Source organism: Theropithecus gelada, chromosome X (genome assembly GCF_003255815.1).
Source record: "Theropithecus gelada isolate Dixy chromosome X, Tgel_1.0, whole genome shotgun sequence".
Classification (NCBI taxonomy): domain Eukaryota; kingdom Metazoa; phylum Chordata; class Mammalia; order Primates; family Cercopithecidae; genus Theropithecus; species Theropithecus gelada.
This window is the reverse complement of record NC_037689.1, coordinates 76,746,184-76,761,977: the sequence shown is the minus strand read 5'-3', so window position 1 is coordinate 76,761,977 and position 15,794 is coordinate 76,746,184. Positions and strand designations below refer to the sequence as shown.

General features: G+C 36.3%; 1 protein-coding gene across 4 annotated transcripts in view; it reads right to left on the bottom strand.

Annotated features, from left to right (window-relative positions):
- Positions 1–15,794, bottom strand: part of ATRX (ATRX, chromatin remodeler) — a 282,193-nt gene that overhangs the window by 70,281 nt on the left and 196,118 nt on the right. For all 4 annotated transcript variants that reach the window (XM_025372040.1, XM_025372038.1, XM_025372039.1 and 1 more), the window contains one exon: positions 14,454–14,560. In XM_025372040.1, coding sequence (XP_025227825.1) covers positions 14,454–14,560 — 107 coding nt within the window. The remainder of the gene's footprint in view (positions 1–14,453; positions 14,561–15,794) is intronic.

Below are 15,794 nucleotides of genomic sequence, written 5' to 3'. Positions count from 1 at the left end.
TTTTTTTTCCAGTTAGAAAAAAAGGCATACACATCCAAGGAAAAAAGAATTTGAGATGGATAGTTGGATAAAAAGGTAAGAGGCTGGAGTCACATTTGCTTTAATTGTTCACTTGAACAGGATAATTATTAAAACAAACAATCATAAATGAATGGAAAATGATATGACTATTTTAAAAAGCATTTCAACATACTCACCTTTTATTATAATGCAAATGAATATCTCTAATACCACCTCGATGAATCCAACACTTAAAAACTGATAGAGTCACTATAGGTTAGTAGTTAAGAACACAGACTTTGGAGTGACACTCCCTGAGTTTAATCTCAGTTTCACCATTTACTAACATTTTCACTTATGGCAAGTAATTAAACTCCTTGTGCCTCAGTTTCTTTATCTGTAAAATGAAGATAATCAGAGTACCTATTGCATAGGGTTGTTATGAGGATTAAATGAGATAATATTTTAAAAACTACTTAGAATGGTGCCTGTCACATGGTAATTAAAAGCTTACTGAGTACTTAATATTATCACTCAAGATCCTATGACAAATTACACCTGCCTCTATTACGGCACATAATATATGTGTTTGATCCTCTTCCACACCATGATTTCCTGTAGTACCCCTTAAATCTTGCTCAGTAATCAATACACAGTGGTAGTGGTAATGGTAGTGATAGTGGTAACAGTAGTAACTCGAAAGCAGACCAATCTGATAAGTAAACATTTGCTAAAGATAATTTACAAAATCAGAAATAAACTAGCAAGCATATAAAAAAAAAGTACAACCCTATTAGTGGTCAAAAAATTATGGACGAAAACAATGACAACTGTTTTTACCCATGAAAGATGAAGAAAATGCAGTTACAATACACATTAAAATAAGCATTTTCCATTTATTGATGGTAGTACATTGGCATATTTTTGTAACATAGGTTTTTCAATAATGAAAAACTGCCAGAACATAGAATCTAATAAAATTTATAGTGATAATAGAAAAAAAATATATTTAAGCTTATATTTAACTACAGTCAAATGTAAAAATACACAAATATATGTTAAGGATATGCCAATAAGTGACTCTAGAAACAAAGAAAGCGGGGCAATGAGAAAGATAAAAAGTGCAAGTATATACCTAGGAAAATGCCTAACTGGGGCATCACTCTCTGTATAAAAAAACTAGGGAAGATCCAGATAAGGGTAATTTATTTCCTTACCAGTTCAACAAGTATTTACTACGGACCTACCACATGTCTAGCTTGGTGCTAGAAAAAGAGTATACAAAAATGGGTAGTAATGAACCTGTCTTCAATGATACAGATCTGTATGAGACAGACATAATTCCCATACAACATGGAGCACTCTGGGAAGTCCCGTGGAGTTATCTGTTCTCTCACACTCCCTATTTCCCCTTACCTACAGACCCTGGCAAACACCATTCTATTTTATGTCTCTACAAATTTCACTACTCTAGGAACCTCATAATAGGAATCATGTAATATTTGTCCTTTTCAGACTGGCTTAGATCACTTAGCATATTGTCTTCAAGATTCATACATGTTCCACCATGTGTCAAAGTTTCCTTCCTTATTAAGGCTAAATTATGTTCCACTGTATGTATATGCCGCATTTTGTTTATCCACTTATCTGTCGATGGACACTTGACTTTCTTCCATGATTTGGTCATTATGAATAATGTTGCTATAATGTGGGTGTACAAATACAAATACTTCTCTAACACCCTGAACTCTATTCTTTTGGGTATATACCCAGAAGTGGTACTTCTGGATCTCATGGTAATAATATTTTTAATTTTTTGAGGAACACCACACTGTTTTCCACAGCAGCTATACCATTTTACATTCTAACCAACAGTACACAAGGGTTCCAATGTCTCCATATTCTCACCAACTCTCATTATTGTTTTTTCATAGTAGCCCATCCTAACTGGCATGTGGTGGTATCTCATTACAGTTTTCATTTGCATTTCCCTAAGGATTAGTGATGCTAGGCATCTTTTCATGTGCTTCTTGGCCATTTGTGTATTATTTTTAAAGAAATGTCTATCAACTCTTTTGCCCATATTTAAATCAGGTTATTTTTATTGTTGTGTTGTAGGAATCCTTCATGTATTGTTGACATTAACCGCTTACCAGATATATGATTTGCAAATATTTTTCCCATACGGTAGGTTGCCTTTTTACTCTGTCAAAATGGTAAATTTTGTTATATATATATATACCATACTACTAAAAAGAAAAAACTACCTATAAAAAGAGCCCAGGCCAAGATGGCTTCAACGCTGAATTCTAACAAACATTTAAAGAATAATTAAGCTCGATGCTTTACAAACAATTCCAAAAAAACAGAAACACGAACACACACCAACTCATTCAATCAGGGCAGTACTGGGGAAGGAGGTAGAATAAGATGGCTGAACAGAAGCTTCTACTGATCAACCTCCCAGCAGATATGGCAAATGTTATGACTATCTAAACAAAAAAGCACCGTCATAAGAAATAAAAATCAGGTGAGCAATTATAGTACCTGATCTTAACTTCATATCACTGAAAGAGGCACAGAAGGGGGAAAAACAATCTTGAATTGCCAATGCAACTGCTACCTCAACCCCCAGAAGTGGCCACGTAGCATGGGGAGAGAATCAGTGCACTTGGGTGCAGTGATCAGAGGGCTTTGAATTGGAACTCAGCCTACTCCCATGAAGGGAGCACATAAACCTGCCCAAACCAGAAGGGAATCATCCATCATAGTGATCAGAACTTGAGTTTCGGTAAGTCACGCCATAGTGGGCGAAAGTGCACCGGGGTCCTAAATAAAACTGAAAGGCTATCTAGGCCACAAGGACTGCAACTTCTGGGCAAGTCCTAGTGCTGTAAAGGACTTGGAGCCAGTAAAATGGGGGCACTCGACCTAGTGAGATACCACTGGGGCGGCTAAGAGAGTACTTATGCCACCACTCCTCACTCCTCCAATTCCAGGCAGTGCAGCTTAGAACTTCAAAAGAGACCTCCGCTTTCTACTTGAGGAGAGAAGAGGGAAGAGAAAAAGCACTTTGTTTTGCAACTTGGATACCAGCTCAGTCACAGTAGGACAGGGCCCTACGCAGAATTGTGAGGCCCCCATTTCAGGCCCTAGCTCCCTGGGCCAGAAGGCAACCCATTGCCTTGAATCAAGGGACCTAGTCATGGCAGGATTCATCACCTGCTGACCAAAGAGCCTGAATAATCAGCAGCAATAACCAGGTAGTACACATTGTGGGCCATGGATTAGACTGAAATGTGTTAGGTTATGGTGAGACCCAGCATATTAAAAGTTGTGGTGGTTACAAAGAGAGACTCTTCCTGCTTGAGAAAAGGAGAGGGAAGAGTAAAGGGGACTTTATCTAGCAGTGTAGGTACCATGTCGGCCACAATGGGCAAAAGCAACAAATGGGCTCTTGGGGTCCCCAATTCCAGGCCTTAGCTCTTGAATGATATTTGTGGACTGAGCCTGGGGCAGAGTGGAGCCCACTACCCTGAAGGATGAGTCTCTGGCCTGACAGCATTCACCAAAAGCTGACTAAACAGCCCTTAGGCCTTAAGTGAACACTGGTGGTACACTGGCAGTACTCTGTGGGCCTGTCCTGGTAGTGGCCATGAAGAGAGGCTCCTCTGCCTGAGGAAAAGAAAGAAAAGAGTAGGAAGGACTTTGTTTTGTTACCTCCATGCCAGTTTAGCCATAGTAGAATAAAGCACCAAGTATATTTCTAACATTTCTGGCTCTCAGACAGCATCTCTATACCTGCCCAGGGACTGAGAGAATTTGTCAACATGAAGGGAAAGACCCAATACTGGCAGGCTTCACCGCCTGCTGAATGTACAGCCCTTGGGCCTTGAGCAAACACAGGCAGTAACCAAGTAGTGGTTACAGTGGGCCTTGGGCAAGACCCACTGCTCTGCTGGCTTAAGATCTGACCAAGTGCTATACCAGCAGTGGTAGCCACAGGGGTGCTTGTGTCACCCACCCCCCCATCCCCAGCTCCAGGCAACTCAGCACAGAGAGACTCCATTTGTTTGGGAGAAAGTAAAGGAAGAGAATAAGAGTCTCCATCTGGTAATCCAGACAATTCTTTTGGATCTTACCCAAGACCATCAAAATGGTACCTCTACAAGGCTACAAGAACTACAGCGTCACTGGCCTTAGGGTGACCCCTAATGTGGATACAGCTGCAGTGACCAAAAAGTTAGATCACAACACCCAAGTCCCTCCAAATACCTGGAAAGTCTTCCCAAGAATGACAGGTACAAAGAAGCCCAGACTGCAAAGACTACAATAAATACCTAACTCTTCAACGCCCAGACACCAATGAAAATCCATAAGCATCAAGACCATTTAGAGAAATATGACCTCATCAAATGAACTAAACAGGGAATGGGGGAAAATCCAGGAAAGATAGAGATATGTGACCTTCCAGACAGAGAACACAAAATAGCTGATTTGAGGAAACAATGAAATTCAAGATAACACAGGAGGAATTCAGACTCCAATCAGATAAATTTAATGAAGAGGCTGAAATAATTAAAATGAATAAAGCAGACATTCTGGAGTCAAAAAAAAATGCAATTGACATACTAAAGAATACGTAAGAGTCTCTTAATAGCAAAACCGATAAAGCAAAAGAAAGAATTAGTGAGCTTGAAGATAAGCTACTTGAAAATACACAGTCACAGGAGACAAAAGAGAGAAGAATAAAAAAGAATAAAGCATGCCTACAAGGCCTAGAAAATCGCTATAAAAAAAGCAAATCTAAGAGATATCAGCCTTAAACAGGAGGTAGAGAGAAAGACTGGCATAGAAAGTTTATTCAAAGGGATCATAACAGAGAACATCCTAAATCTAGAGAAAGATACTAATATTCAAGTAGAAGAAAGTTATAGAATATCAAGCAGATCTAACCCAAAAAAGATTACTTCAAGGCACTTAATAAACTCCCAAACGTCAAGGATAAAGAAAGGATCCTAAAAGCAGCAAGAAAAAAGAAACAAGTAACATACAATGGATCTCCAATATGTCTGGCAGCAGACTTTTCAATGGAAATCCTTCAGGCCAGGAGAAGAGAGGCATGAAATATTTAAAGTGCTCAAGGAAAAAACTTTTACCCTAGAATAATATAAATGGATAAAATATCCTTCAAACATGAAAGAAAAATAAAAACTTCCCAGACAAACAAAAGCTGAGGGATCTCATCAACACCAAACCTGTCCTACAATAAAGGCTAAAGGAAGTAATTAATCAGAAACAAAAGGACATGAATGAGCAATAAGAAATCCTCTAAAGGTACAAAACTCACTAAAAACAGTAAGTACACAGAAAAATACAGAATATTACAATAGTGTAACTGTGGTGTATAAATTACTCTTATTATAAGTAGAAAGACTAAATGTTGAAGCAACAAAAATAATAACTTCAACAACATATCACGACATAGTACAGTAAGATATAAACAGAAACAACAGAAAGCTAAAAAGTGGGGGAACAAAGATAAAGTGTAGAATTTTTATTAGTTTTCTTTTTGCCTGTTTGTTTCTCTGTTTATAAAAATAGTGTAAAGTTATTATCAGCTTAAAATAATGAGAATTTAAGAATTTCCAAGCCTCATGGGAGCCACAAACCAAAAAACATATAATGGATAAACAAACAAACAAAAAGGAAGAAACTACACCATACCACTAGAGAAAATCACCTTCATTAAAAGGAAGACAAGAAGGAAGGAAAGAAGACAAGCCCCAAAAACAACCAGAAAACAAATAACAAAACGGCAGGAGTAGGTCCCTACTAATCAATAATAACATTTAGTGTAAATGGACTAAATTCTCCAATCAAAAGACAAAGTGGCTCAATGGATTTTAAAAAATACCCAATGATCTGATGCCTACAAGAATACACTTCACCTATAAAGATACACATAGACTGAAAATTAAGGGGTAAGAAAAGATATTCCATGCCAATGGAAACCAAAAAAGAGCAGTAACAGCTATACTTATATAGGACAAAATAGATTTCAAGACAAAAACTGTAAGAAGAGACAAAGAAGGATACTACATAATGATACAGTTCAATTCCACAAGAGGATATAACAATTTAAAATATATATGCACTCAACACTGGAGCACCCACATATATAAAGCAAATATTGTTAGAGCCAAAGAGAGAGATAGACGTCAATACAATACTAGCTGAAGACTTCAACACTACACATAGAAAATCAACTAAGAAACGTCGCACTTCATCTACACTATAGACCAAATGGACCTGGTACATATTTACAGAACATTTCATCCAACAGCTACAGAATACACATTCTTTCTCCTCAGCATGTGGATCATCCATATGTTAGGTCACAAAACAAGTCTTAAAACATCAAAAACAACTTGAAATAATATCAAGTATCTTCTCTTACCACAGTGGAATAGAAGGAGAAATTAATAACGAGGTATTTCAGAAACTATAGAAATACATAGAATTTAAACAACACATTCCTAAATGACCAGTAGGCCAATGAAGGAATTAAGAAGGAAATTGAAAATTTTCTTTAAAAAATGATAATGGAAACAGAACATACCAAAAGATATAAGATACAGGGAAAGTAGTACTAAGAGGAAAGCTTATAGCTATAAATGCCTGTATCAAAAAAGTAGAAAAACTGAAAATAAACTGTATTAACAAGGCATCTTAAAGAATTAGAGGCAGGTCACAGTGACTCACGCCTGTAATGACAGCACTTTGGGAGGCCAAGGCGGGTGGATCACCTGAGGTCAGGAGTTTGAGACCAACCTGGCCAATATAGTGAAACCCTGTCTCTACTAAAAATACAAAAAGTAGTCGGGTGTGGCGGCAGGCGCCTGTAATCCCAGCTACTCAGGAAGCTGAGGCAGAAGAATCGTTTGAACCTGAGAGGCGGAGGTTGCAGTGAGCCAAGATTGTGCCACTGTATTCCAGCCTGGGCGACAAAGCGAGACCTTGTCTCAAAAAAAAAAAAAAAGAGAGAAGAGAAGAATTAGAAAAGCAAGAACAAACCAAGCCCAGAATTAGTAGAAGGAAAATAAAGATCAGAGCAGGAATAAATAAACTTGAAATAAAGAAAACAATACAAAAGATCAATGAAACAAAACACTGGCTTTTTGAAAAAAACAAACGAAATTGACAAACTTTTAGACAGACTAAGCAAAAAAGAGAGAAGACCCAAATAAGTAAAATCAGAGATGAAAATAAAGACATTACAACTGTTACCGCAGAAATTCAAAGAATCATTAGTTACTATTATCAGCAACTATATTGCCAATAAATTGGAAAACCTAGAAGAAATGGATAAATTTCTAGACACATACAACCTACCAAGTTTGAACCGTGAAGAAATCCAAAACTTGAACAGACCAATAAAAAGTAATGAGATTGAAGCCATAATAAAAAGTTACCCAGCAAAGAAAATCCCAGGACCCGACAGCTTCACTGCTGAATTCTATCAAACATTTAAATAAGAAATAAGACCAATCCTACTCAAAATATTCTGAAAAGTAGAGAAGAGAATACTTGCAAATTCATTTTACAAGGCCAGTATTACCCTGATAACAAAACCAGATAAACACACATAAAAAAAAAAATTTAAACTATAAGCCAATATCACTGGTGAATACTGATGTAAAAATCCTGAACAAAACAGTAGCAAACTGAATTCAATAATGAAATGATCATCCATCATGACGAACTGGGGCTTATCCCAGGGATGCAAGAATGGTTCAACATATACAAATTGATGTAATACATCATATCAACAGAATGAAAGACAAAAACCATATGATCGGCTGGGCGTAGTAGCTCACGTCTATAATCCCAGCACTCTGGGAGGCTGAGGCAGGTGGATCACTCGAGGTCAGGAGTTCAAGACCAGTCTGGCCAACATGGTGAAAGCTTGTCTCTACTAAAAATGCAAAAATTAGCTGGGTACGGTGGCACACACCTATAATCCCAGCTACTCGGGAGGCTGAGGCAGGAGAATCACTTGAACCTGGAAGGCAGAGATTGCAGTGAGCCAAGATCACACCATTGCACTCCAGCCTGGGCAACAGAGCGAGACTGTCTCAAAAAACAAACAAACAAAAAACAACAAAAAACAAAACCATATGATCATTTCAATTCATGCTAAAAAAGTGTTTGACAAAATTCAACATCCCTTTATGAAAAAACACTAAAAACACTAAGTACATAAGGAACATACCTCAAAATAATAAAAACCATCTATGACAGACCCATAGCTAAAGAAAGAAAAATTAAAAGGCTTTCCTCTAAGTTCAAGAACATGACAAGGATGCCCCACTTCCATCACTGTTATTAAACACAGTAGTGGAAGTCCTAGGTAGAGTAATTAGACAAGAACAAGAAATAAGGGGTATCAAAATTGGAAAGAAAAAAATCAAATTATCCTTGTTTGCAGACGATCTGATCTTAACTTGGAAAAATCTGAAAACTCCGCCAGAAAACTATTAGAAATGATAAAGAGATTCTGTGAAGTGGCAGGATATAAACCCAATATATACAAATCAATAGCATTTCTATATACCAACAGCAAACAACCTGAAAGAGAAATAGAGAAACTTACAAATTAAAAAAAAAAAATTTTAAGACATCAAGAAAGTAATCCCATGTACAATAGCTATAAATTAAATACTTAGGAATTAACGAAAGAAGTGAAAGATCTCTACAGTGAAAACTATAAAACAATGCTGAAAGAAACTGAAGACACAAAATCATAAGAGATATTCCAGGTTCAGGGATTGGAAGAATCAATATTATTAAAATGTCCATACTACCCAAAGCAATCTACAGATTCAATACAATCTGTATAGAATACCAGTGACATTCTTCACAGAAATACAAAAACCAACCCTAAAATTTATATGGAAGCATAAAAGACCCAAAATAGCCAAAGCTATACTAGGCTAAAAGAACAAAACTGGAAGAATCACATTACCTGACTTTATACTACAGAACTGTAGTAACCAAAACACTATGGTACTGGCATAAACACACACACATCAACACAATAGAGAACGCTGAGATAAATGCATATATCTGCAGTGAACTCATTTGACAAAGTTGCCATAAGTATACCCTGGGGAAAAGACAGTCTCTTCAGCAAATGGTGCTGGGAAAAATTGGATATCCATACACAGGAGAACAAAACTAGACTCCTATCTCTCATCATATATAAAACTCAAGTCTAAATGGATTAAAGACCTAAATGGATTCAAGACTTTAGACCTCAAACTGTAAATCTACTACAAGAAAACATTGGGGAAACTCTCCAGGACATCGGACTAGGCAAAGATTTTTTGAGTAATACCCGACAAGCAGAGGCAACAAAAGCAAAAACGGACAAATGTGATTTCATCAAGTTAAAAAGCTTCTGCACAACAAAGGATACAGTCAACAAAGTGAAGAGACAACCCACAGGATGGGAGAAAATATATACAAACTACCCATCTGACAAGCGATTAATAACCGGTATAAAGAACTCAAATAACTCTACAGGAAAAAAAATCTAATAATCTGGTTTTAAAATCGACAAAATAATAGACATTTCTCAAAAGAAGACATACCAATGGCAAACAGGTACAGGAAAAGGTGCTCAACATCATTTATCATCAGAAAAATGCAAATCAAACTATGAGATATCTTCCCACCCCAGTTAACTTGGCTTTTATCCAAAAGTCAGGGAGTAACAAATACTAGAGAGGACTTGGAGAAAAGGTAACTCTTGTACACTGTTGGTGGGAATATAAATTAGTAAAACCACTATGGAGAACAGTTCAGAGGTTCCTCAAAAAATTAAAAACAGAGCTACCATAGAATCTACCAATCCCGGTCAGACGCAGTGGCTCACTTCTGTAATCCCAGCACTTTGGGAGGCCAAGGCAGGCAGATAACCTGAGGTCAGGAGTTTGAGACCAGCCTGGCCAACATGGTGAAACCCTGTCTCTACCAAAAAATACAAAAATTAGCTGGGCGTGGTAGTGCACGCCTGTAGTCCCAGCTACTGGGGAGGCTGAGGTGGGAGAATCCCTTGAACTCAGGAGGTGGAGGTTGCAGTGAGCCAAGATCACACCACTGTACTCCAGCCTAGGTGACAGAGCAAGGCCTTGTCTCCCCCAACCAAAAAAAAAAAAAAGAATCCAGCAATCCCACTCCTAGGTATATACCCAAAATAATGGAAATCGTATATCGAAGACATATCTGCACTTTCATGTTTATTGTAGCACTATTCACAACAGCCAAGACTTGGAGACAACCTAAGTGTCCATCAACAGATGAATGGATAAGGAAAATGTGATACATACAATGGAGTAGTATACAGCCATAAAAGAGAAAGATCCTGTCATTTACAACAACATGGATGAACTGGAGGTCATTAAGTGAAATAAGCCAGGCAGAGAAAGACAAACTTTGCATGTTGTCATTTATTTGTGGGATCTAAAAATAAAAATAATTGAACTCATGGAGATATAGAGTAGAAGGATGGTTACCACAGGCTGGGAAGGGTAGTGGGTGGTTGGGGTGGAAGTACGGATGGTTAATAGGTACAAATATATAGTTGGAATGAATAAGAATTAGTATTTGTTAGCATAACAGGGTGACTACTGTCAAAAATAATTTAATTGTATATTTTTAAATAACTAAAAGAGTATAATTGGATTTTCTGTATCACAAAGGATAAATGTTTGAAATGACAGATATCCCATTTACCCTGATGTAATTATTATCCATTGCATGCATATATCAAAATATCTCATGTAACCCATGAATACGTAACACCTACCATGTACCCACAAAAATTACAAGGAAAAAATCAGACATATTATTGGAGTCAGGAGGAGGAAAGTCAGTACTGAGGAGTGTCACTGGACATAAAAGATGAAGAATGGATAGGAATTAATCAGGTGAAGAAGATAGTGTGGGTGGAGAGAGCATTGCAGGCAGACAGAAACATAGTCATCAGTCAGCAGTAAAAGCAAGAAGAGATTAGCAGAGACAATCTATGTTACTGGTTATAAAATAAATGCAAATTAAAACAAATACAAGATATCATTATTCACCTATTAAGAAAGGTTTTAGTTATTATGGCAATGGTGTAGTGATCATTCAAGGATTGCTACTAGGAGTACTAATCCAACTGTTCTGGAAAGTAAGTTGACAATGTTTCAAAAGGCCTAAAAAAGATCATACCTGTTGGTAAATGATTTCTCCTCTTAGGAATCTATCTTAAGCAAAAAAGCTTAAAACGCAGATATAAATTTATGTACAAAAATTTAAAATGTTAAAAAATTAGGCCAGATATGGTAGCTCACACCTGTAATTCCAGTGCTTTAAGAGGCCAAGGTGGGCGGATCACTTGAGGCCAGGAGTTCAAGACCTGGCCAACACGGCAAAAACCCCATCTCTACAAAAAATACAAAAATTAGCCAGGCGTGGTGGCACACACCTGTAATCCCAGCTACTCAGGAGGCTGAGGCACAAGAATCACTTGAACCCAGGAGGCAGAGGCTGCAGTGAGCCAAGACTGCTTGACTGCACTTCAGCTTGGGTGACAGAGTGAGACCCTGTCTCTTTTAAAAAAAAAAAAAAAGTTGAAAAATTAGAAAAAGCAATCAAATGATTAAGCAAGTTATGTACAGCCATATGATGGAATATTATACAGCCAATATTATATATGCAAGATATAATAATACTTTCATAATCAGTACAAAAAAAAAAGCCAATTAAAACATTCCATTGCCAACAACAAAAAACAATAGCAAACTGAATCCAGGACCATATAAAAAGAATTATACACCATGACAAGTGGGATTTATCCCAGGTATGCAAGGTTGGTTTAACATCTGAAAATCAAAGTAATACAGTATGTTAATAGAATGGGGGAAAAAAAACCATGACATGATCATCTCAATAGCTGCAGAGAAATCAAGATAGTATGTCACACTCTTTCATGATAAACACATTCAACAAACTAGAAAGAGAAGACTATTTCCTCAACTTAATAAACAGTATCTATGAAACTAACATCATACAAAATATTGAAAAACTGGATTCCTTCACACTATGATTAGAGACAAGACAAGGATGTCAGCTCTTGCCACTTTAACTCAACATTGTACTTGAGGTTTTAACCAGGGCAACTGGATAAGCGAACAAATAAAAGGCATTCAGATTAGAAAGGAAATTATCTGTAATTATAGATGACATGATCTTGTATACAAAAATCCTAAAGAATTCACTAAGAACAAATTTCACTCAGCCTCAGAAATAAAATATGTACAAATACATTTAACAAAAGTGTAAAATGTATACTCTGCAAAATATAAAATATTGGTGAAATAAATAAAAGACCTAAATAAATGGCAAAACACCCCATGTTCATGGATAAGACATAATATTATTAAGATGGCAGTACTTCCTAAAATTATCATACATTCAACACAATCCCTATTAGCATCTAAGCTGACTTCTTTGTAGAAATTTAGAGGGGATTCTAAGGTTGATGTGGAATTCCAAGAGATCTGGAATAGCCACATTTTCCAATTTCAACATTACTTTCAAAGCGATGGTAATGAAATAGTGCAGTATTAGCACAGGGACTGACATATAGATCAATGGAATAGAATTGAGGGTTAGGAAACAAATACGTATCTCCATCATCAATTCCTTTTTAATGAGAGTGACAAAAGCCATTCAATAAAGAAAGAATATTTTTTTCAACAAACAGTCCTGGGACAAATGGATAACCACAGCAAAAGATTGAAGTTGAGCCTTTACCTCATATCATGCATAAAAATTAACTCAAAATGGATCAAAGACCTAAGTGCAAGGACTAAAACTATAAAACTCTTTTAAGCAAACACAGGGGTTAAATCTTCACAACTTTTTATTTCGAAATGGTTTCTTAGATATGACACTAAAAGCACAAGCAACAAAAGAAAAAATAAATTGGAGGTCAACAAAATAAAATATTTTTGTGCATCAGAGGACACACTCAAGAAATCAACAGATGGCCAGGTATGGTGGCTCACACCTGTAATCCTAGCACTGTGGGAGGCCAACGAGGGAGGACTGCTTGAGCCCAGGAGTTTAAGACCAGTCTGGGCAAATAGAGGGAGACCTCATCTCTACAAAAAATTAAAAATAAATAAATAAAAGAAAGTGATACAGATCACAGGAACTTTTTTTTTAAATGAAAGCAAAAGACAACCCATAGAATGAGAGAAAATATTTGCAAATCATATATATAAGGGCCTAGTATGTAGAATATACGTTTTAAAACACATTTCAACAACAAAAAGATAAGCAATCCAATTCAAAAATGGGCAAAGGACCTGTATATCTATTTTTTCCAAAGAAGATAAAGAAATAGCCAACAAGTACATTAAAAGATGTTTAACATTATTAGTCATTAGAGAAATGAAAATTAAAATCATAAGATATCACTTCACAATCATTAGGATGGTTATAATAAAAACAAAAATGAAAAATAACAAGTGTTGATAAGAATGTGGAGAAACTGAAAGGCTTGTACATTGCTGGTAGGACTGAAATAGTACAGGCAGTGTAGAAAAGTTTGGTTATCACCATTTGTTTAAATAAATGAAAACTTGTATAACAAATGTACACAACAGTACTATTCACAACAGCTGAAAGGTGAGAACAACCCTAATATCTATCAAGACCACATATTACATGTTTCCATTTATACGACTGGTCCAGAATATATCAATCTATTAGAAACATAAAGGAGATTAGTGGTTGCTTATGTGAGGCAGTTTTGGGCTAGGTAGGGGAGTACTAGTTAAAGGGTACAGAGTTTTATTTGGTAGTGATTAAAATGTTCAAAAACTGACTCTAGTGATGTTTGCACATCTCTGTGAATAAATATATTAAAACCATTGAGTTCCACACTTTAAATGGGTGAATTGTACAGGATGTGAATTATCTCTCAAAAAAACTGCTTTAGAAACCAAAAAATTTTAATTTATCCTACAATTTCAACATCAAAGACTACTGTATTAGGAATTTTTCTTAAGTAAGTTGATATTAGCTGCTCTTGTCATCAAAAAAACTATGAGAGATGATAGATATGTTCATATGCTTCACTACAGTAACCATTATACTATCTATATGTATCCTATAACACCATGTTGTAAACCTCAAATATAAACAATACAATTTTATTTTGAAAAACACTACACATATATATGGATAAGGACAAAGAGACATTGCAAAAAAATGTTGATATGTTAGTGTTGTGAGACTCTGGGTAGTTTTGTTTCTTTTGTTGTTAAAATGTTTGTATAGTATGTTTAAATCAGTATTTTAAAAATTACGATACAGAAATATTTGTAGCTCACCTTTATAAATAAGGGGTTTATCTTTATCTTCTGTCTTCTCCCTACTAGCTAATTCAAGAAAATCTTCAATCAAGTCCAGAGATATGAGGGACTGGCTGAAAACAAGGCTAAAAAAACAGATTAGTGTTTATGGATTAGAAGATTCCTAGTAAAGATATCACTTCTTCCTAAATCGATCTACAAATTTAACACAATTGTAACAAAAATCCCAGCACGATTTTTTTGTAGACATTACATGGTGATTGTAAAATGTATATGAGAATGCCACATCAGAAGAGAGAAGACAATTCTGAAAAAGAAAAACAAAGTTGGAGGGCTGACTCTTCATGATTTCAATACTTACAAAGTTACAGTAACCAAGACAGTGTAGTACCGGTAAAGGGACAGGCACAGATCAATAGAACGGAATAGAATCCAGATAGAGAGCCACACAGTATAATTAATTGTAGGGCCCAGGCATTTCAATGGTAAAACGATAGTGTTTTAAACAATGGTCTTGGTAGCCGGGCGCGGTGGCTCACGCTTTTACAATCCCAGCACTTCGGGAGGCTGAGGCGGGTGGATCACAAGGTCAGGACATCAAGACCATCCTGGCTAACGAGGTGAAACCCCGTCTCTACTAAAAATACAAAAAAATTAGCTGGGCGTGGTGGTGGGCGCCTGTAGTCCCAGCTACTCGGGAGGCTGAGGCAGGAGAATGGCGTGAACCCAGGAGGCGGACCTTGCAGTGAGGCAAGATTGCGCCACTGCACTCCAGCCTGGGCGACAAAGCGAGACTCTGTCTCAAAGAAAAAAAAAAAAAAGGTCTTGGTAAAACTGAACATCCACATGAAAAAAAGCGAACTTCAACCTAAACTGCATACTTTTTGCAAAAAATAACTTAAAATGGAGCATAAATCTAACTGTAAAAACAAAGTTTAGAAGAACACAGAAGAAAATCTTCATAACATGGGTTAGGCAAAAAATTATTTACACATGACACAAAGTATGATTGCTTTAAAAGTTGATAAATTAGACTTCATCAAAATTTAAAACTTCTGCTCTACAAAAGACACTGTTTAGAGAATGTAAAAAGTTTTCCTATTACAAATATTTTAGTAATTTAAAATTACATGCATTCTATAACACTTTGTCATCACATTTCAAATATGTCTGCAAATTCCTGATTCTCTGCCCTAGTAATTTTCTAACTCCTTTTTAGCCATGAAAACTATTTGTTCACATCAAGTTTTGTGTAGAGTTCAAATAAAATAAATTATAAAAGCAAGCTGTTTTAGGCATTGTGGGAGAAGGAGGAAAAATGTTACTGTGCCCTTACCCTCTCCTCTTGGTCATCAATTT